General features: G+C 36.4%; 1 protein-coding gene across 1 annotated transcript; it reads left to right on the top strand.

The window, feature by feature from the left end:
* The first annotated feature begins 270 nt into the window (after positions 1–270).
* LOC110453161 (fatty acyl-CoA reductase 1-like) lies at positions 271–20816 on the top strand. The gene is made up of 14 exons (XM_021502012.1): positions 271–337; positions 4125–4336; positions 5431–5606; positions 6036–6108; positions 6501–6610; positions 7849–8026; positions 8352–8396; positions 9211–9329; positions 9599–9666; positions 11977–12058; positions 14406–14495; positions 14926–15055; positions 16052–16179; positions 16851–20816. Exons 2-14 carry the CDS (start codon positions 4139–4141, stop codon positions 17008–17010), a joined length of 1557 nt encoding a protein of 518 aa, XP_021357687.1. The 5' UTR covers positions 271–337; positions 4125–4138; the 3' UTR covers positions 17011–20816.
* Positions 20817–24500: the final 3684 nt, after the last annotated feature.

Below are 24500 nucleotides of genomic sequence, written 5' to 3' on the forward strand. Positions count from 1 at the left end.
TAAAATATTTTTCAAAAATGTAAAGTTCATATGCTAAACTATATATTTTTCAGAAGGATTCAGCACAAACCATTTATTACCAGCTGTACATTGCCAGATATTAAGCTGCAGTACCGGGAAGCAAATACATAAGACAGACGTTAAATATATAGATGGAATTATATTCGTAGTATTATACGTTATATATATGTACCTGTGGTTCAAATCGCATCGACAAAACGAAAGTAAAAGGGTTGCGTCCCTTGGAAATATGACACTATTCATAGACGTCGCTGATTAAGTACTTCCTTTTTGGGAACATGTCTAAGCCGAACTGTTGACATTTTCGAGATTTAGGGTAAGTTTTTAAATTTCTCTAACTAGTGAACGTCGAAATCAAAGATAACATTTGAGAACAAAACAACCATGGATTAGACTGTTATGTTGAGCTGTTTAAAAAACGAAATCAGTTTTAACCACTATGTTTACAAAATATCACTCATTTAGTCATGCCAACGCGACAGGTGATCGGATGACACCAAAGGATCAGGACACGCCCATCTACAGTTAATTAAGTAGATAAGACACATGGCAAAAATATAAGCTATGTACTGACTGACAAGAACTGATGTTATATATAAGAACTCGCTCACAGCAAAAGAACATATAATTCTGTCCGTAAGTAATTAGCCAGAGTTTCCTCTGGCCCTGACACCAGACAAATATATAGCTATCTGTCAAAATGTCTTAAGTCTGGTGTCAGGGCCAGAGAAAACTCAGGCTAGTAAGTAACAAAGGTCAAATTAACCACGAAATTTAAATACAGACAATGTTTAATATTATTTACTTACAAAGAGCATTTTTGGTTCCTATGGCTAAAATAGCAATACAGTACATTTATCTTTATGATATATATACATAAGGGAAGATGGATGTATCACAAGGATGCTGGACAAACTCACAACAGAGGGTCACATTTATGTACAAGGTGGTTGAGGGGTTGATACCAGCTATACCTCCAGCTGAACATCTAACAAAAAACAGACCGAAAAGGAATATCAAGGCCAGAAACTTCTCGGACTATATATCAAATAATGTGGTGGAAGCATCAGTTATAAATAACACAAAATCTTATACAGTACCAAAGTACAACTGTGATCAATACAACAACTCATTCTTCGTACGTACAGTTATAGAGTGGAACCACCTGGAAGATGACGTAATATGTGCCCCTTATTTGGAGGCCTTTAAGAGTTCTATAACACACCAGCTGGATGAGGATTCAAACTAGGGACCTCTAAACTCTAGACAGATGCTCCTACCAATTGAGCTACCTCTGAGCTTGAGGAAACTCTGGCTAATCCTTCTTTCCACGATCAATATCTGAGTGGAATAAGATCCCACCAGATATCATATCCTCCTGTTCTACTACTGAATCTTTTAAATCTGCTCTCCTGTCACTGTACCCTCAAAATTAAATCTATATACATGTATATATCATTTTGGCTTTCTCTGAATCGACTAAATCTCTTTCTCCCTCATGACATTATCTTCAACTTGTTGAAGTTGGTCATTACCATTTAGAAGTACCTGATAATAATAATATACAACATTTATATAGCACCCTATGTAATTTGTAAAATTACTCTAAAGCGTTTTATAACATATGGATAATAGTAATGATTATAATTATGAAAACAAAAATCAAAGGCTTACAATCACTTTTATACATTTAAGCAAGCAATGTGCAAATAATTGAACAAATAAAAGGGTGGTATTTATATGACGTCTTTGCAAATATTCTAAAATGCAGACGTGAAGAGGTGAGTTTTGATATCCCTCTTAAACTTGGCTAGAGTATTTGACTTTCTAATAGTAGATGGTAAGCTATTCCACAACGTAGCCGAAACCCTCCCAAAGCATATGTTTCCGTAGGTCACAGTACAAGATTTTGGGACACGCAACAAAGATTCTGACTCCGACCGCAGTGATCGTGACGGCTGATACAGGGTAACAAGCTCCTGGTCACTGGTGATTGACCCAGTCCAGTTCAGCTATAAAGTTATAAAAAGTGAAATCTTAGACATGTGCACTGTATCCACTTTTCGAGATTCTTTTTGGTTTAATGCAAGTCTTATAATTTCACCCCAAATAATGGGTTTGAGGCTTTTGACGAGTTAAAAAGTTGAAGTTCTGTGTACGAAATATTCAACTGTCTTTCTCCACAGTTATCTGCAGTTCACATCTTCGTACATTGGTGCCCCTTCAGATTAACAAATGAATAGATGATAAGTGAGCATTTATTTGTGTGTGTTTGTTCTTGCGTGCAGCTGATGATTACTATAATTAGGGATACATGAATACTTCATGGCAGTTATAGATTACACTTGCAACTTAAACTTTTCCTAATCATTTGACAATAATTATTTGACAGGGCTATACAATATGGCTAGCCTAATGGCCGGGGTTAGTAGATTTTCTTGTCAGGTCTACCATTGAAAATTTCCAATATGTACTATTGAAAATATGTCAAGCAAGTATAGATGTTTTTTCAAAATCTGCCTAATCAGGGGGGTAGCTAGTACTCTTATAGTAAAAAGAAATATGTGTGTTTCGGGTATCACGACCGACCCTAGATATTTCATCACTTAACTTGTATCTAAGATAAATTACATAAATTCACAGCCACTCATTAAAATTTACTTTCTTCCTGTCCTGGGACTCTGACCTTATTCTTGACAAATTAATAGCCATTGTAATGTGTGGAAATGCATTGTAAAATTTGAAATAAAGCATAAAATTAATTCACGAAAAATAAAAAAAAATACATTATAATAAAAGTATTTGCCTACCAACATACCCTATTTTTTAAAGGCATGTTACAAGGTTACAAGTGAAACAGTTTGTTTTTTTGCCTAAGTATGAAAGAGTGCACCAATGAAGATTTGTAAAGTACATTATCAGATTTTTGAGAGGATCACCTGATGTGACACTGACCCATATTAACAAGGATCGGTATATACTATCTGTGTTGATATCAAGCTGTGCTGATATCACGCTGTGCCCATACCTTTATCAGGATGGTATTATGTGTGAAAAGGTTATATTTTTAAATGAGGCTACAGGTATGTGGCTACTTAGAGTAAAAGATTATCAAGGTAACAGTGAGTGAATTGTTATAGATGGAGTACATCAGGAGTTCATGGTTAGATAAGTGATTTTAATGTACTTCTCTCCAGGGCCAAAGTCTCTGTACATGAACAGTTGCGCTTTCAATCACAATGATTGGTTTATCCTTGTACTTACAAACATTTGGACACAATGTCATTCAAAGCTCAGGGTCAATATAAAGTACACAATCTAACAGTCTCACTAGCATATCATTCATTGGGTTCGTTATCTCACATGTATAGTTATATAAATCAGTCGTCCTCATTGTTCAGATTTAACCAGGTATATCATGGTAATTGTACACCTTTCTAAATAGACCTTTGTTACAATTCTTCAAAATTTCAAAGGTTACCTATGCATGTATTGCCTATGTCCTCAATATACATATCTAATGAACTGTATCCTCAGATTTTCTGCTGACAGCATTAAAGGCTAATAATTAGCTATATTTGATATTGGTTTCATTAATAAAAATCTGACCAATTTCAAGGCTGACCTATAGACGGTAGTCACTGTATGACATTCACTTCTCATTTCTGTTGAAAGATACACTTGCTTGCTTGATTGATTGATTGATGGATTGATTACTTGATTAATTGATTGATTGATTGATTAATTGATTGCTTGATTAATTGATTGATTGATTAATCATGCTTATGTCCTTGTCCAAGTTATAACAACGTCTATTGCAGAAAAATCAAATGAAACAAATACATTGTAGATATATTTAAAAATGGGAAATCTATATATCTTTTCTATGATTTATTATCTCATTCACCCCTGAAGACACATTTGAAATCTTCCAATTCAAAGGTTGGAATAGTCCATTGTGAAATTTCAGGGGTGAATGGGTTAAGGGAACAACCATATAAGTTATAAGGAACAAAACTCTGGTGTAAAGATGATTCAATATTTGTTTTACTTTACTTGAGGAAATTGGTATTATTTAAATTATATTTTTTGTTCACTTCTAGCATTAACTGTCAACATGGCAGCTGTTCCCTCGATCCCAGAGTATTACCAGGACAAGTGTGTCTTCATCACGGGGGCCACAGGTTTTATGGGCAAAGCCCTACTGGAAAAACTGCTGAGGTCATGTCCGGACATCCGGCGGGTCTACATCCTCATCAGACCCAAAAAGGGCAAGGAAGTCAGCCAGAGACTTGAGGAGCTACTCAACTCTAAAGTGAGTATAGCAAAGGGAGTTGATGTGATATTTAACCCCCAGAGTGAGTAGAGTAAGTGAGATTGAGGCGATACTCCAACTCAACTCAAAAATGAGTGTGGCAATTGTATAGGGTTATGGCACTGGGTTATTCACTGTAGAGTACTTAAGTACATGTAGTACTCATGTGAACTAGGGCCAAACAAAAATATGTGTGTTTCAGGAGTCCCGACCTACCCTAGGTTTGACTGCTGACCCTAGATATTTTATCACCAACTTGTATCTAAGATTAATCTATTAGCCAGGCAAAGTTCACAGCTACTCCTCCTAAAATGTACTTTCGTCTTGTTCTGGCCATGGGAGTCTTACCCCATTCTTGACAAATTAATAGCCAATGTCATGTGTGGAAATACATTGTAAAATTTGATCAAAAGCATAATATTAATTAACGAAAAATTTGAATTAAAATGAAATGATTTGCCTACCCTATTTTTTTGGGCATGTTACCTGAAACACATACCCAGCATATAAGTTTTTTTAGCCTATTAGTGAAGTACATGTACATTGTATTACCTAAATACTGCAGTGTAAACCACCCAGTGACACATGCCATTGTAAAAAGTTGTGTACATATGTGCTGCTCAATTATACCTTTGCACCCTAATAGGTAACAGTATTTCAAGGTCCATTATCATTCAGTAAAACATTTGTCAAACAAAATTTGAAATTATAAAGGGGTTTGACATTATAACTTACACTACCTCAAGTTCAGGTAATTGGCATATCTGTGACTATAAAATTGGTTAGGCCAGTCAAAAAAATATATGTGTTTCCTATAATATATTGGAAAAAATTAGGTTAGGTACATGTAGGTAGGTAACAAGTTTTGTTTTTTAAAATAATTTTATGTGGTTTATATGGGAGAGTGGTCTTGACTTTAACAGTGCTTCTTTGAATATTGCCTTAAAAAGTTTAGGGTAGGCACTAAAAATTCAGGTAGGTAGGGTTACCGAAAACACCATTTTTTTTGCTTCTGTTCGGCCTTTTTATGCATTTCTTTTCATTCTATTTTATGCATGACATACCATTTTCACAGTTTTCCTTTGTTTCCTCAGATTTTCGACAATTTAGTTAAGGTACAGCCCAATTACAGGGACAAAGTGTACCCAGTGACCGGTGACATTCTCCATGACAACCTAGGAGTGTGTGAAACAGATGAGAAGTGCCTCATTAGAGATGTAACTGTTGTATTTCATTCCGCAGCCACCGTCAAGTTTGATGAACTGATGAAGTAAGTCTAGCTTTTGTTCAACAATTCAATATTTGTGCACTTAAGTGTAAAAACGATATCTTACACTTGTCAATTTTTACCACTTGCACATGTATACATACACAATATGTATTTGGGGTCAGAACATTCAGTTTTCTTAGATACGTTAGAGCTCATAGTTCGTGGCTTGCTACGCTATACCCCCAAAACCAACAACTGTAAGCCACGTCATTGAAGTAACATACAGTAGATCCTCATGGCTGAGATAGAATACTTTATGGTACATGTATATAACAAGTTCACACCTAAACTATTATCTTTCTGGAGCAGTAGATTTCGACACATGCTATAGATGTATATTTTTGGGATGATCGACTTCCATGTTTAATTGGTGTTTTGAAGAATTTTCCTGTTTTGTGTATTAAATTGTTTTTTTCTGCTTTCTTTCAGACTTTCTGTAGAAATGAATGTCGTAGGAGTTAGTAGAGTGATATCTTTCTGTAAAAAACTCAAAAACATCCAGGTAAGAACCAAAATTTACCGTAACAAAACCTCGAGGTCGTGACCTTGTTTACATAACGCGTCAAGATGTGACACCAGAACGCGGGGGCATTTATATAAACCATTATTCTTATCATCATTTACTTGTGATTTTTTGTGACAGTGGCCAAAATAAAGTTATATTAAGTAAAATGGCCATCAGAAGAAGTACAAATAAAAGAATTGAGTTTCATAGATTATAAATCAGAAAAAACAGTGCGTCAAGAAAACATGATAATAACTGAAAAGTGACATTGTGTTCTTTTAATTGGAAATAATTGTTTTTTGAATATGAGGGAATCCAGCTGAAGTGAAACCATACGTTTTTAGCTCACCTGGACCGAAGGAAAAATAAGTTATTGGTATGTCTTTCAGGCCTTACTCCATGTGTCTACCGCTTATGCCAACTGTAACCAGGAGAAGAATGTTGAAGAAAAGATATACGAACCACCTTTACATCCCAACAAGATTATGGATGCTGTCGAGTAAGTCTTTATGTTGTCGTTAACTCACAGTGCGTGTAACATCCTAGGGGCACTGATGAGTCGGTCCTCACGGAGAATTGACTTGAATATTGTCGTTAACTCACAGTGCGTGTAACATCCTAGGGGCACTGATAAGTCGGCCCTCACGGATAATTGACTCGAATATTGTCGTTAACTCACAGTACCTGTCGCATCCTGAATTGGGGCACTGATGAGTCAGTCCTCGCAGAGAATGGACTTGAATATTGTCGTTAACTCACAGAGCGTGTAACATCATAGGGGCACTGTTGAGTCAGTCCTCACGGATAATTGACTTGAATATTGTCGTTAACTCACAGTACGTTTCACATCCTTGGGGCACTGATGAGTAGTCCTCACAGAGAATTGACTCGAAGTTACATCCTGAGCACTGTCAAGTAAGTCCTCGTAGGGAAGGGAAAGAATCTTCCAAAACACTTAGGGTATGCCAGAGAAATGTGAACCCTCCGTTGGAGATTCTGTCTAACTCTCAGCTTGTAAAAAACCCTCAGGTTGAGATATCTCCATCGTATTACACTGTACAGTAGGGGAAGATTTTATTATTGGTTATATCATTGAATTGCTTTCATTTGAACAACTACTAAATTATACCCTAGGGACAGGATCACAGTTTTATGTTCCCCGTACAATCATTACCTTACTGCAATGTATTGTGATAGAATACACATCACAGCATTCTAAGTTGACTAAATTCACTGAGAAAACAATTGACAGTATACAAAAGTTAATGTTGTTCAAGCATGATTTTATGAAATATATTTCTGGCTAAATCTGAATGTGCAGGTACTAGTAATTATATGTTAATGATAATTTATAAAATAAGTGAATTTACAATTAAGTGCTGGACTCTTGGTTATAATAAATATAATAATTAACACACACTCACAGAGGTCTAGAAATAGGATTCCATTTATTGAAATCAGTTTCCAAAATTATAAATTTGGTAGAAATACTTTTTGAGTCATAAAACTAACAATGAAACAGTGTGATGCATCAGTGAATTGTTTCATCTTTCTATCCATTATCCTCCATTATCCTCCATTAATTATCTCCATCATCCTTCATTAATTATCTCCATTATCCTCCATTATTTATCTCCATTTTCCTCCATTAATTATCTCCATCATCCTCCATTAATTATCTCCATTACCCTCCATTAATTATCTCCATTAATTATCTCCATTATCCTCCATACACAGTTGGATGGACACAGATATACTGGATGCCTTGACCCCTAAGATGATTGGTGACCGGCCCAACACCTACACCTACACCAAGTCTATAGCAGAATACTTGGTCAAGGAGGAGTGCGCTAACATCCCCACCGCCATCTTCCGTCCGTCTATCGTTGGGGCCACCTGGGACGACCCTGTACCTGTAAGTATGATATTCTAGTTTATTTTTTGGGAAATTTGCTTTCCTCATTCAGTTGAATGTGGTAACTACTTATACTACATGTAAATAAGTCAGAAAAATATATCTTGAATAGTTAATTTTGTTTCCATGGTATTGCCATGTATTTTAACTTAGACATATCTCAGATTTGACTTGGTGTGCAAAGCTGGACTTCTCTATGTTGAATATTTAGTCTGTCTTAGCAAAATTACAAAAAAATAATTTTTGATCAATTTTGCAGAATTTGTATTATAAATGCCCATATAATCAGTTATGAAAGCATCTGCTGTTATTTTCTTACCTGTAGGGCTGGGTGGACAACTACAACGGTCCGACTGGGCTTCTAGCGGCAGTAAGTAACACAACTATTCTGAACTTCTTACATGGCTAGCGAGCAGGTGTAGATCAAATGTGATCATTAGGTTGCTTGTTTGTACTTACATGTATTAAAAAAGGTCAAATTAATTATTTTTAATCTTCTAATATTATATATCATTATAACTTGATCTACAAGTAATATAATCAGATAAGAAAAATATATTATAGATCCAATGAAATATTACAGGGTTTTATAGATGTATAGGATCTTGCATAAGTTTTCATTTCATATGAGATTTATGAAACGAGTCTTCAGAACTTTGAGCCTCTGTTGAGCTAATATAAAAAATTTGTGACGAGTTACATAGATTTCATATGTAAAAAATGAAAATGAGAGCAAGATTATCACATAATTAAGAATTGTGGCACTTTTTTCGTGTAAAATGACAATTTTTTATATGCAACCTTGAAACGTAAAAAAACGCCGTTTTGACTCGGGTGGGTAAGTCTGTGACATCATGTACTTGTCCTAGGCGTGACGTCACAATTGAAACTTACATCCAATCACAGGGCTGATAGGTCATATAACATGGGTTAATATATATATGGAAAGGAACATGGCATGGGTATATTCACTGGATAACACAGTAAATTTTGTGATAAATTTATATCTTAATTTAGATTTGGGTATTATTTGATAAAAGGTGACACTGGCTCACAGCAAAGTGGTACCAGCCTATAGTGAAGAAAACATCTGGTAGAAGAATTCTACAGCTTCAGAATCCCAGGACTAGAAATATATGACATTAAATTTACCTCTGCACTGTATCGTTCCTGTTGTGTTACAGATGGGATGTGGTTTACTGCGGATTATGAAGGGAGACCATCACGCAACTGCCGACATTATCCCTGTCGATTTTACCTCCAAGATGATGATAGCTACAGCCTGGTACACAGCTGTTCACAAGTAAGTCTCTATCAAGCTGCAGGGCTTTATCTAGGGAAAAAACCACTTCCCTTGTTCCAATTCTTGCTCAAAAATTCCAAACAAGATCGAGTAAAACGTGGATTCTGTATTTTTTGTTTTCTTTTTGGTCACATTTGTATTACTTCTCATTTCAGTTCATAGTCGGATGATCCGAAATAAAAATTACTTGATTTACATGGAGTGACATTGCAGTGCAAATATAAATATTATTAAATGAAATTTATATTGAAAACACTTTATTTTTTTAGACCAGAAAACATGAGTGTATACCATTGCACAACTGGACAGATTAACCGTTTCACATGGGGCGAAATGGGTATGTTGTTACTCCTAGCACTGCGTCTATGTATAGCCACCTGTAACACACCAGCAATATTTATGTAGTCTCCCCTTACACTATAACCATATAGCTACCCCTAAGACAACACCCATGTAGCTACCCTAACACAATACCCATGTAGCTACAATACCCATGTAGCTACCCTAACACAATACCCATGTAGCTACCCTAACGCAATCCCCATGTAGCAACCCTAACACAATACCCATGTAGATACCCTAACACAATACCCATGTAACTACATTAACGCAATACCCATGTAGCTACCATAACACAATACCCATGTAGCTACGACAACACAATACCCATGTAGCTAGCCTAACACAATACCCATGTAGCTTCCCTAACCCAATCCCCATGTAGCTACCACAACACAACACCCATTTAGCTACCCTAACACAATAACCATGTAGCTACCTTAACACAATCCCCATGTAGCTACCCCAACACAATACCCATGTAGCTACCTTAACACAATCCCCATGTAGCTACAATCCCCATGTAGCTACCCTAACGCAATATCCATGTAGCTACCCTAACACAATACCTATGTAACTGCATTAACGCAATACCCATGTAGCTGCCCTAACACAATACCCGTGTAACTACCCTAATACTACAACCATATAGCCACCCCTAAATACGACAACACCCATGTAGCTACCCTAATGCAATTCCCATGTAGCTACCCTAACACAAAACCCATGTAGCTACCCTTACACAATACCCACGTAGCTACCCTAACCCAATAACCATGTAGCTACCTTAACACAATCCCCATGTAGCTGCCCTAACCCAATTCCCATGTAACTGCATTAACGCAATACCCATGTAACTACCCTAACACAATACCCATGTAACTACACTAACGCAATACCCATGTAGCTACCACAACAGAATACCCATGTAGCTACCCTAACGCAATACCCATGTAGCTACCACAACACAATCCCCATGTAGCTACCACAACACAATACCAGAAAACATGAGTGTATACCATTGCACAACTGGACAGATTAACCGTTTCACATGGGGCGAAATGGGTATGTTGTTACTCCTAGCACTGCGTCTATGTATAGCCACCTGTAACACATCAGCAATATTTATGTAGTCTCCCCTTACACTATAACCACATAGCTACCCCTAAGACAACACCCATGTAGCTACCATAATGCAATACCCATGTAGCTACCCTAATACAACACCCATGTACTTACCCTAACACAATTCCCATGTAGCTACAATACCCATGTAGCTGCCCTAACACAATACCCATGTAGCAACCCTAACCCAATACCCATGTAGCTACCAAAACACAATACCCATGTAGCTACCACAACAGAATACCCATGTAGCTACCCTAACACCATACCCATGTAGCTACCCTAACACGATACCCATGTAGCTACCCTAACAAAATACCCATGTAGCTACCCTAACGCAATACCCATGTAGCAACCCTAACCCAATACCCATGTAGCCACCCTAACACAATACCCATGTAGATACCCTAACACAATACCCATGTAACTGCACTAACGCAATACCCATGTAGCTACCACAACAGAATACCCATGTAGCTACCCTAACAAAATACCCATGTAGCTACCCTAACCCAATACCCATGTAGCTACCCAACCACAATACCCATGTAGCTACCCTAACCCAATACCCATGTAGCCACCCTAACACAATATCCATGTAGCTCCCCTTACACAATCCCCATGTAGCTACCCCAACACAATACCCATGTAGCTACGACAACACAATACCCATGTAGCTAGCCTAACACAATACCCATGTAGCTTCCCTAACCCAATCCCCATGTAGCTACCACAACACAAGACCCATGTAGCTACCCTAACACAATACCCATGTAGCTACCCTAACGCAATACCCATGTAGCAACCCTAACACAATACCCATGTAGCTACCCTAACACAATACCCATGTAGCTACCCTAACACAACACCCATGTAGCTACCCTAACACAATACCCATGTAGCTACCACAACACAATACTCATGTAGCTACCCTAACACAATACCCATGTAACTACCCTAACACAATACCCATGTAGCTACCCTAATACAACACCCATGTTCTTACCCTAACACAATACCCATGTAGCTACCCTAACACAATACCCATGTAGCTACCCTAACACAATATCCATGTAGCTACCCTAACACAATACCCACGTAGCTACCCTAACACAATACCCATGTAGCCACTGCTAATTATGCAGTGCAGTAATATTGACACTTGGCTATATCTATATTTCAGAGAAACTGTCATTCAGTTACTTGATGAAGAATCCTGTCAACACAGTGGCTCGGGTTCCCAACCCCAGATTTACAAAGAACGGGTAAGTGTGTAAAACCTTAAAAAGACCGCCCCTTCTGACATGACATCTTGGTCTTTCCTAGTTAATTAAAACAAATCTGAGAATATGCTTTGATTTCTTCAGAGTTATTTTAAATTTCTGTTTCATTTCTTTCATATTTATAGCTTAATTGTGGCATCTGTAAAGGTAAGTAAGGTATATTAAGATGCACAGTATTGTGTTTTAACCCTTTCACCACTGTAGACCATAATGGATTCATCCAGATCTATGATGTGGTAGAGTCTACTGAAGTTATAAAGGGGTGAAAGGGTTAAGATAAAAGAGTCTAAATTTCTCCCTGTCATTCTTACTCCTGTCCTTGTACTAATAACAGTGATATTCCTGTGCTGTGTTGACACTGTAAACAAAGACTTTCTTAGCCACACTATAGAACAGTAACACAAATATTGTTCATCCAACACATACTTGCTAAGTGGTTTTAACCCTTTCATCCCTATGCAAGTTTAGTAGACTCTCCCATGCATTTATCTGAATGAGTCCATTATGTGAAAGGGAAAATGGTCCTAATCTGATGCCGGTAGATTACACATGGTTTACTGGACTGTAGGACAGCCTCACAAGAAAAGTTTAATAGATCTATAAGTAATAACAGTGAAAATGACACTACATGTATCTCGAAAAACCTAAACTTCAAGTTGTATTTTGATATATTCATGATCAGTTGATTTCAAGATTTCTAACATCTGTAATTGGTCTGTTTGTGGTTTTATCGTTGTGTGCAGCAGAGCACTGTTTAATAAGCATATCGCTGGACACAAAACTGCACTTTTTAGCTTTATACTAGCTATTTATTGGAAAAAGTGGCATTAGATTTGACAAGAATTACGTCCCTTTAACCTGTCACCACTAACCAAGCTCTGAGTTTCTGATCAGCTTTAAAACCCTACTAACAGTGGCATAAGCATACATTTAAGTTTTTCATTTTTTTTTTTAATCATATATATATATATTAATTTCTTTTTTAATGATAAATATGGACCGGTTGTATCAATCATTAAAAAGGAAAGAATAAAACAAATCTGATAAAAATATTAAAAAATCTCCAAAGAATTATGTAGAATTCTAAAACAAAAACTAGTTAGTGAAGTACAAAACTCAATATCATTCATATAAAAAGTCAGGTTTTACATGTTAATAATCGTACTAAAAGGATTTCCCAGAATAAGAGAGTTTGCTAATAGGGCCCAGTAGAATTCTATTTTTTTTCAAGCCATAGGAGGGGAAACTCCCTCTCCCATACCCTCCCCCTCATCTGGCGCTACGCGCCTCGGACACTCGGCCCCCTGTAAGCATACACTCCGAAAATGATTAGCTACACCACTGACAAACAAGTATTCTACACCACTGACAAACAAGTATTCCTCTTTTCATTGAATGGTGAGAATCAGGGAATTAGCTAGGTTGTGACATGAAATCCAAACTTTGTTGTCAGACATTTCCGAATACTTTCGGTTAACATTTGGTCACCAAACAAGAATGGTTACCATAGATTACACCAACCTTGTTCATACAAAAATGGCCGTTCTACTTTTTGGTAAAATAGTCTGTCTAAATTGCTTTGTGAAACATAATTAACTCGTCAGGAGGATGAATTAGAACTTTCTATATATATGTTGGCTTGAATGTTAATATACAGTGCATCTTTGAGATACATGTAGTTTGAACAAAACTGTGTTATATGCTTTCATAAATGTGAAACAGATTCATTAGAAAAATTCTATAATAGTCAGCTTTCTGTGGAATTATAAGTATTTGGTCGGAGGACAAAAGCTATTTGACTTTGGTGGTGTTTTTCCTGTATTTTCACAAAGCACGCCTGAAACCTTCACCCTTTCGGTGCTAACCATTAAGACAAATGGTTGAATCAATTATAAGGTATTCTATATTACTGTAAATACTTTGTGTGATACTTGAAAGGAAATTTGAATTTCTTGCCATCATTTAACCACATTGACTAATGAAGGTATCATTGTTAATGTTAATGATATCATTCCTTTCATGAAAACAATCCCTTAAGAAAATCAATACTTTATAAAAACAACTGTTCATGACAATGAAGAGAATTTCATTCAAAGAATAGGAAAACTAAACTATAAAATCAATAACAAGGTAGATATCTCATTTGAAATTGATTGAATTGAAGAACTTTTTTCTTGTTATCAAAGACGTTTGCTTATTAATAATTTTGTGAAAAATGGCACTATTCCAGCTAAAAAAAGGGTTTCAGTATTTATCTTTACGGTAAAATAAAGGGATATCTTCTGTAATTCTGTATGATCATACGTAACATGTGTTTTGTTCCCCGCAGTATCTGGCACGATCTGAACGTAGTGTTTGATCACCTCATCCCAGCCTACCTAATGGACTTTTACATGTGGATCTTGGGCAAACGGCCAATGTAAGTAGCATTTATTAGAACCTGTTCATCTTATGTATGTTTCCCGGTTTACATATTTGTCTTAAGTTTGTTGTCGTCAGAAAACATCACTTGCTTTTGAACACTGTTATTGCAGACACTAATTTATAATGCTGACAATACTTGGATTCCAAATTGCGTTTGAAACTGCAATGTTTGCGACTGACTAAAGATTAAAATAAATAACTTTTCAAGATTTGATATGAATATTTTCAAAGACAGCATACCCTGGTAATAGCATATTATAGGGTAATTGAATATATATTCACTTTGTCTAATTTAATGTTTGTGAGATTCAGTAATATTTGTTCAACATTTACATATTTCACCGTTAAGACTATGGATCAGTTTTTAATTTGTGTGAATGAAACATTCTCAAACCACTGACAAAGACGCTGTTGATTGATTACAGCTTTGTTAAGATCCAGGAAAGATTGAGGAAGTCTGTAGGTAGCCTGGACTACTTCACAACCAAAGAGTGGAACTTCACCAATGCAGGACTCCATAAAATCCTACACGTCATGACGCCAGAGGACAAAAAGGTTAGTTTGTACTGTACAGGGTTGAGGGTGTGAGGATGGAGAGGGGGTCGGAGGTTTGAAAGAAGAATATATTAATCCAGAAATAGATAGGCCGAGGAAATGGTTTTCACTTGGTAATTATGTAGAGAATCTTATATTAATTAGTTTGAGAGGTTGAGTTCTTTAAAGGACAAAAAGGTTGGTTTGTACTGTACAGGGAAGAGAAGGTGGGGGTGGAGAGGGGGTCGGGGGTTTGGAAGAAGAATATTTTTATCCCGCAATAGTAATAGGCCATGCAGGAAAATGGTTTTGTTTTATTACGTATACATATGTATAGAGAATCTTAGTCAATAACTGCATAAGAGGTTAAGTTCTTTTAAGGATAGGATTATGTATTTTTAATTATTTCCTGTGAAAATGCATAAACGAGGGATATTAATGGTAAATCTGCTTCAAATCAATTTGTCATCTGTCTGTCTGTGAACTTCGGGCAACAGCTCTGAAACCATTTTGCATATCTCTATTTGGAACTTCTTATTTTCAATATTATTTCTGGGCCGTTACATAAAAAACATTTTATGTATCTCTACAGAACTTGGTATGAATATAAGACTAAGTTTTCTAATTGTGCCTCTTCCTTTTTGGAATTTTTTTTTTCAATAATTTTTGTTACCGTGGAAACAATTTGCCATAACTTACGAAAATCTAGTTTCCTGACAGGCGCAAACTGTGTCTGGTCGATATCTCGAGTAATTTTAAACGGATTAACTTCAAAAGGAAGGTTCATTGCCATGATAGCTCAGAAAGTTTGATAACCATGCACCATTGTCCAACCGTAATTTAATGGAGTTATGGCCCTTTATGTACAACCATGCAGACAACTGATTACTAAATACATGACAGCTGTATTATGTTCCGCTTTCGTATTACCCTTGTTCTTACATTAAGACATATCACTCTTACAGACTATAATTACATGAAAGAAACTGCATTCTTTTGAATTTCAAATATTTTCAGTCATTCAACTTTGACCCAAAGATAATAAACTGGGCAGAGTACATGGAGGCATACTGTCTGGGCACCAAGAAGTTTGTCATGAAGGAAGAACTAGATGAACTCCCAAAGGCTAGACGCACACTCAAAAGGTAGGTACTTCATCAGTGACTTTATTTTTATGCCCCCTCCATAAAATGGGGGGACATATAGTGTTGCCCATGTCCGTCCCGTCACGCCTGTCCCGTCCCGTCCCGTCCCGTCCCGTCCCGTCCCTTCCCGTCCAGTCTCATACATGAGCGGGGGTGTTTATGTCTTACAGACATTTTCTAGTTTTTTTCATTTCTCTGAATGATTATTCTACACAGTACTTTAAAGGGATTGAAATAGGTGTAATTGATTGGAGGGTATAATTGTTTGTAATTCACAATGTAAATGCTCTCTTTTTTAGCAGGTGTACATGTGTGTCAGATATATAGTGGGTCTGCTTCTCTTTTCTTTGATTCACATATCCGTGTACCAAGGGAGATTATCTCGTGTTCATGATAGCGGTCTGCCAGATTCATCGATCTTTTCATGAAAAAAAAAATGAAATTGCTTACACCTATGTATTCTGACCACCCCCCACTTTGGGCACTAAATTTCTCAAAAAAGATTGCGCAAATTACACGAGTTTTTACGATATTACTATAGGAGTTAGCATAAGCATAACTGTAATTTTACCATCATGGACACATGAATTAAAATAAACGCATCATAAATATCTGAAATCATTTCATTGAGTTTGTAACGTGACACCGCAATTTATATATTCTGTTGCTAGGTTACAGAGAATCAACATGGCCACCAATGTGGTGCTGATTATCGTCGTGTGGAGACTTCTCATCAACAGAGTTCCCATCGCCAAGTCTCTGTGGAACTTCCTCATCGGCTGGGCTATCAAGATCTTCAGACATCTACCAAAAACGATTAAGTCTTCTTAGAAGTTACAATCAGAGGTCAAATCTTACAAGGGTCAGGCAGTGAATACAAGGCAGTGGGGTACCTGCAGAAGTTTTGACATTAGCCGATGATCAAAATTCCATTAAACCTCGGTAGGGGTCACAAGGTCCGTAGAAGTCCTGTGATCAAAGACATTGAAAACCAATCTCAACAAAGGCCATGACGCCACTGGCCACCAGCAGAGATAAAAGATCCAGTGTAGTAGACGGACATCACTTGAGAAGCAGTTCTTCTTAGATATCACCTGTTATAAGGGTTTATTGAAGTCTGTATACTTGTGGTGAAACCAACTTGAAGTCAGTTTAAGTTACTCTTCTGAGTTGTAAGGTTGAAGGCTTTATTCTGAAGGAGTCTCCAAGCCCCCTCATCTACGTTCATAAAGAAAGTCTGACCAAATATTTCTAACCTGAAGAAACTTTTACAGTTAATTGTATTCATATACCTATGATTAAACCTAACTACGCCTACAAATACAGTTTGAGGAGTCCGTGACCAAGGATATGTATTTCACTACTTAATATATATAGAAATGTAAGTAAACAGGAGACAACAACAAGCTATGTGATTTATTATTGTAGGGTTCTCAATGTCCCAGTTTGTGTAGTTGTGTTGTGTAATAGAATCGTCGATAAAAATTGTCGTTGATGAAAAGCTTCATTTTACATATTACACCTCTATAAATGTTCCTATACTTATACATCGCTTGTCCACTGTGAACGTTTTTGTAACTTTTATGTTATTTGTCCATTGCCTGTTCTCATTTATATACTCCCCTCTGTGATGAAATCTGTTATGGTAAAAGCAGTGTCAGGCTGGCTATAGGTATCAACATTGATTTGTCCAGACCTTTTTTTTTTCTTGCTTTATTTTCTACATACTCTAAACGGGTATTTTGGGCAGCCAAAGTGCTACACAGTTAATTGGATTCCTGGCCCCAGTACATACAAAGTAATGACCATTTCTTCATGTTTGATACCAAAGTTTGTCCAGAGCAGAGCAGATTAACCAACTTTTATATAATTAAGATGTCTTATGAAGGCCGAATTGTGCACTGTATTTAGGTCAGGTTTCCTAAGTTATACAGAGTTAAGGCCCTTTGTTTATTGTTGATACTTGTATTGAAATGATGTGTACACAGGTTGTGTGAATATGTTCTCTTTAACTATTATTTATGATGTTTATTTCCTAGTTTTGTGGTTAATTCAGTGGATATACATCACAAAATTTTACATCTTTAACTCATTCACCCCTGAAATTATGTAATGAACTATTCTAACCTTTGCATTGGAGGTGATCAAATGTGTCTTCAGGGATGAATGAATTGACTAACGAATGACAAATCTTTTAAAGGTTTACACACTGAAACCAAAATTATCCAAAGAGTTCAATAATAATCAAGTGAGATTAAAACATAATTTTCTTTTTTTACTATCTATTAGTATCTATACAATCTCAATTTTTATAAAAACATGCTCACAATAAAAAATTCCCAGTTTACCCTTATATATGCCCAGTTATGACATATTATGGGATGGCTTTGACTGACTTGCTAGCATCAACAATATTTCATCCGGATGTTTCCTTTCTTGCTCACTAACATTACCAAAGTTATTTACCGTATGTGTCTAGCTTGAAAAGGAGGCGAGTCACTGAAATTGATTACTATCTTTGCTTTATACAGAGTTATGGCCCTTTGTTGAATTGTGTACCAATTTTCCTTCATGATGTTCCATCTCGTCCTTATTTCCTCCAATTACTGGTATTTATATGTCTGCTCATTCCAATATCCCTAACCTTGCACCTTTAATCACTGAACATTTTTTGCAAAGTGTCTACATTGATTTTACACAACATTTGAGGGGTAATTATTCCTATTTCCTGTAGAACCCCTTTGTTTTGTTAAGTATATTGAATATATAATATTGGTCTTGAGTTGTAGAGACAGAATGTTCTGTAACTGGACGACAAAAACATTCTTTAGAATTAGTTCAAATGTTTATGCTTCAGTATTTCAGTGCTTTTGACTCATGACAAATGAATGGTCAAATTTTCAGAGCAGATTTCTTTTTCTAGACCAGACATTTTATAGGTGATTTGATGTTTTGTAAATAATTACTGTGAAACACACAAACACATTCTCTTGTTTCATACATATTTTAAGCAGTTTCGAAAAAAACTGAGACTTCAAATTTAGGGTTATTTGATAAAAATTGAAAACTCTTTTGAAGTTGAACATGTGCCAAGAAATTTAATCAAAGCCTATTGCTTTTTTGTTTGAATCTTTCAGTTAGTTTTTAAGAAAATTAATTTATAAATTCAGGCATAATTGTCCAAATCATAGAAAATTAATTTTATAACTATGTCTTTCATCAAAATACTACTCATAGGTAGATTTTGGCGACCTCTTCAGCCTTTACTAAGATCAAAAGGGGGGATATCAGGCACATCCGGGCACGTGTGACCCAGGGACATGTTCCTGAGTCAATCAGGCTGGCTGTAGATGGTAGCACCCCGAGTCCTGATTCAACTCTCTTGAACCAGCTGGGGGCTTGTTTGAGATCTTTGAGGTTGGGAGCTAAGAATGAGGGAAATTTCATGTACGCTCCAAACGGTGTCAAGTCTCAATGGCATCGTGATATACGAATATTTGTCGTACATTTGCAGTTTGTCATTGGTTTGGTGTTGTTACTTGTTATCATACTATGTTGAAGTACTTTGTGTAATATGTTCCCTTTAAATTATAATTGTTATACTGTAGTTGAGACAAAATCTGATCTTATAGTTATTAAGATGCTTTTGTTTTTTTGTTTTGTATTATTTGATTATTTTACATTACTATAAGATCTCTGAATTTATAAAACGGGTTATAATTACATTTTTGATGCACTCACCTGTAATATTATATGAACTGGGTAAGTTAACTCAATCACCCCTGAAGAAACATTTGAACTCTTCCAATTCAAAAGATGGAATAGTTCATTGTAAAATCTCAGGGGTGAATGAGTTAAATATTTGTCTGTCACTAACAGGTAACACATGCCAGGGCGAGGTACATGTGAATATGGGGACCATGTTATAATGCCAACACATGTTCAGCTGTTGGCGTTATAAAGGAGTTGGGTAATATATTCAGGTAGACTTGTACAGGAAGTGTTAACATTTAGCTACGCATTAAACTACCTAATGGCCATGTTATGATAAGAATGTTCCTTTCCTGCCTGTGTATTGCCCTGTCTGTATTAGTGTTGAATGAGTAAGAAAAGCGCTCAAAATAGCAATTATTTTACGGGAAAATCAAACATGTACATAACAAATAAAATAATTATACCAACTTATGAAAATAAGGCAAACAAACTTCAACAATAAAAATGTATCTTCTTTTTTCAGTGTTGCTCATTGAAAAAATTAGCATTCAACAACGGCATCACTAGAGTGAAAGTGTAAAGGGCATTTGAAAACGTACGGTAATTAATGAAAACATGATAAACAAAAAAGTAACTAGGGGCATTAAATCCTGGCTAAATGTACGTTATAGTCTAGATCCATCTGCCCAATAGTAACAGGGTTAATTTCCACCTTTACTGGTTGTGTCCCTTATTACAGTAGGGTGGGGTTTGACTGTGGGTGGGAGTAATAGAACTAATTGTGGTAGAAACATGGATTCTTTCTGTTACATGTTTACTGTTTTAAATGTCTTTCAAACAAACTTAATGTTGTGATAATTAATCTTCTATTGCCAGGAACAGTTTTGAGGACATGGAAAAATAAAAAATATTTAAAAAAAAAATCAGAAATTTTGTTTTGTTTTCTTTCAAATTTCTGGCTTAAGCCATTGAATGGTGAACTCATTCACCCCTGAAGACACATTTGAACTCCTCCAATTCATAGGTTGGAATAGTTCATTACGAAAATTCAGGGGTGAATGTGTTAAGTCACCATTGTATAACTGATAGTTGTATAGTTGTGATACCAGAACAGAGGTCATAGCAATGGGTCAAAGGTCAAAGGTTTCATTTTGAGACTGAACAGAATACAACAGGCAGCCATCTTTGAATTTGACAGTTCAAGTTTCCTAATATCTCAATTTGTAAAGAAGAACTTCACAGATCTTTCAAAAATTTTGTGTTAGGGATAACCTGTTGTTGAAGTTGTATTGTTTTGAAGCTGGTTGGATTAAAGAGATAGCCGCCAGGTAACCATCTTGGATTTCGACAGTTAAAGTATGTAATTGCTATTTCTCAAAAAGTACTAGACAGAACGTTTTGAGACTGATTGAAATAGCAAGACGACTGCCAGGCAGACATTTTAAATATGACTTGAAGATTGTAATAGCTGTTTCTCTGAAAGTAAGTTACAGATTTTCTCAAATTTCATAAGATGAATGGTTTTTCCTGTTCCCAAGTTTTGCATATATTTATGTACAGCTTCGAGCAGGATGATCAGAAGAAAAATCCAAAAACCAGGAAACTCTATTTTTACACATTTATTACTATAAATAGTGTGTGCTAGTAAATGACACAAATGACATCCTCCCTTTAAAGGACAATGTTTATTACAGTAGTAGAAAGACATGATTCAATCCCACAGATAAAAGCTTAGATCAAACTTAATAAAACAAATGAAGATCTTATAAATGGTGGGGACCAAGATCCTTCTCAGATCTCAGTATAGTACTGAGAGAGCCAATTTCCAAGAGACCTAGAGCAACGATATTTGTTCAGTAGGTACCTTGGACAGAGAGCTATACAATTCCCTCAAATAAATGACCTTGATGTACTTTCAAAGTCACAGGGGTAAAAAGTGTTAAAATCCTTTAAATAACTTCCTCTGAATAACCAAGAGACCCAGAGTAATACTATTTGCTAAGTAGGTACCTGGGACAGAGTGCTCTGATGTTGCCTCCAATAAATGGCATTGACCTACTTTGAAGGTCAAAGGGGTAAAAAGTGTTAAGATATCTTAGCAATGACAATTGGCTAGGAAGTACCTGGGAAGCAGAGTGCTATAAAGTTTCCTCAAATAAATGACCTTGACTTACGTTCAAGATCACCGGGGTTAAATATGTAAACAAAACTTTAAACTTCTGTAATTCAAGAAGGTCATGGGTGATGATATTTGACCAGTAGCATGCTGGGATAGAGTAGTTAATTAGGGATTTCCATTTCGGATGGAAATACCTATTGATATTGTTCTGTTTTTTCTTACAATTATTTTCACATATCTTGTAAACACTTTATCTCAAGAACGAACAAAGATATTACGTTCATATTCCAGAACATGATAAAGGACGACGATCTCACGAAACACGAACAAAATCATGATCGTAACTCCAAAGGTCAAGGTCACAGATCTATAAATAGAGAATAATTGAACGTTTTTCGAACGTCTATAACTTCTAAACCGTTCATTGTACTGCATTTACATTGCTTATACTTCATGTAGACCTTGGTCGGGGCTAACTTTTTCCCATGACATGTTTTCAGAGAATATCTTAAGTTAAAAGCCTCGCTATGGGGTCAAATATAGGTCAAAAAGGAAAAAGGAAAATAAGTTCAATGTTTATCACATCGTAAAGGGCATGTTCTAATGAAGGTATTTTCTAAGTTTCAAGGTCATAGCATCAAAAATGAATGACGAAGATATGCCACTTTGAAAATTTACACTTAAATCTCTTCTCCGCCGTATTCTTAAGGCCTAGAGAGTTGATATTCGGCACATACATAGCATGTATCATTGACTTCAATATTTATCGTTGACCTTGACATTCATTCAAGGTCACATAGGTCAAATCTTCAAAAAACTTAAATTTTCAAATTCTTTCATTTTCTTTTTTTACACCACATTTTTAAGAGTGCATTCTTATGAGGATATTTTTTTAAAGTTTCAATGTCAAAGCATCATAGTGCACATAAATAGATAAAAGAACGGACTATTTCTTAAAGAATGGTCAAAATACTTTCGTCAAACTGTACAAAGGGAAATAACAGGTTTTTTTTCTCACAACCTCTTTTACCAAATTGTCTACAATTGTCCGACCTGGACTTAGGTGTTGCTCGGTCCAATTAACAGAGCTGTCAATCACCATTGCCTGTGTAACTATCATCATACCTACTGTTGTTTGGTGTACTGTGTCCAAATAACAGAGCTGTCATTCACCATTGCCTGTGTAACTAACATCACACCTACTGGGGTTTGGTGTCGCTGGGTCCAAATAACAAAGCTGTCAATCACCATTGCCTGTGTAACTATCATCATACCTACTGTTGTTTGGTGTATTGTGTCCAAATACTGTCATTCACTATTGCCCCAGGACCATCACTGTGGGTACTGGGGTTTGGTGTCGCTGGGTCCAAATAACAGAGCTGTCAATCACCATTGCCTGTGTAACTATCATCATACCTGCTGTTGTTTGGTGTACTGTGTCCAAATAACAGAGCTGTCATTCACCATTGCCTGTGTAACTAACAGCATACCTACTGGGGTTTGGTGTCGCTGGGTCCAAATAACAGAGCTGACATTCACAACTACTTTAAGTAAATAACGTCCCCACAAAGGTAATAAGGTTCCCACAAAGGTAAGGGGGACGAAAGAAAGAAACACTTAACAGCTTTCTATGAATGCTGACTGTTCAGAAATAACTTGACCCTATGGCAAGGTTGGTCAAAGAAGGGAAGCGAAGGGAAGCGAAGGGAAGCGATCGTCATTCCGAGAACATATCTTTGATCATTTCCTGTTGGAAATCCCGTGTTTTGATCTTGATCAAATCTAGTTTAGATTAGTTTCATGTAGTCTTTAAACATTCTTAAGCCAAGCAGGCTCAACATATGGAAATATTAAGTACTTTCGCTGAGAATATTTCCCCATGATTGCTCAATTACTAGGTGAGCGACACAGGCCCTCTTGTCCTCTTGTTTATATATGCTCCTAGGCAGTTACTGATACACGTGGACGGTGATCATGCCATGCCGCAGGGGCATATTTCTTTTAACTCACAGGTACAAGCCTCGTCTGTTAATGCACCCATAAAAATATTATATTACGGGTGTATTGACGGACGAGGCTAGTACCTGTGATTACATGTAACTTTCACTGATGATTACAAGGGCATGTTCGTTTATGCGGAACAACCAGTTCGTCTGTTTTCAAATGTTACATCTTACAGCCCATTGCGAGGCTTTGTCAAGGCTCGCATAAAACAGCATCTGCATGATTACTAGGACCAACCTTGTTTCGTAAACGAACAATCCTGGTCGAACCTGTTCAATCGCTTGGATCGCGATAAATGAAAGCGGCCCAAGTTTTGTGGTGCTTACCAAATTTGTCGCTGGATGTCCAGTCATCCTTTAGAAATTTCTTTAAACTAGAAAACATTGTTGCTGTATGACAAAATCTTAACTAAAGATTTCATCTCGGTACTATTGACATTCGCCTCCCACTTCGGCTAAGAGAGTACCTCGGTAAAACTGATTCC

The sequence above is a fragment of the Mizuhopecten yessoensis genome, unplaced genomic scaffold, assembly GCF_002113885.1.
Source record: "Mizuhopecten yessoensis strain PY_sf001 unplaced genomic scaffold, ASM211388v2 scaffold7147, whole genome shotgun sequence".
Classification (NCBI taxonomy): Eukaryota; Metazoa; Mollusca; class Bivalvia; order Pectinida; family Pectinidae; genus Mizuhopecten; species Mizuhopecten yessoensis.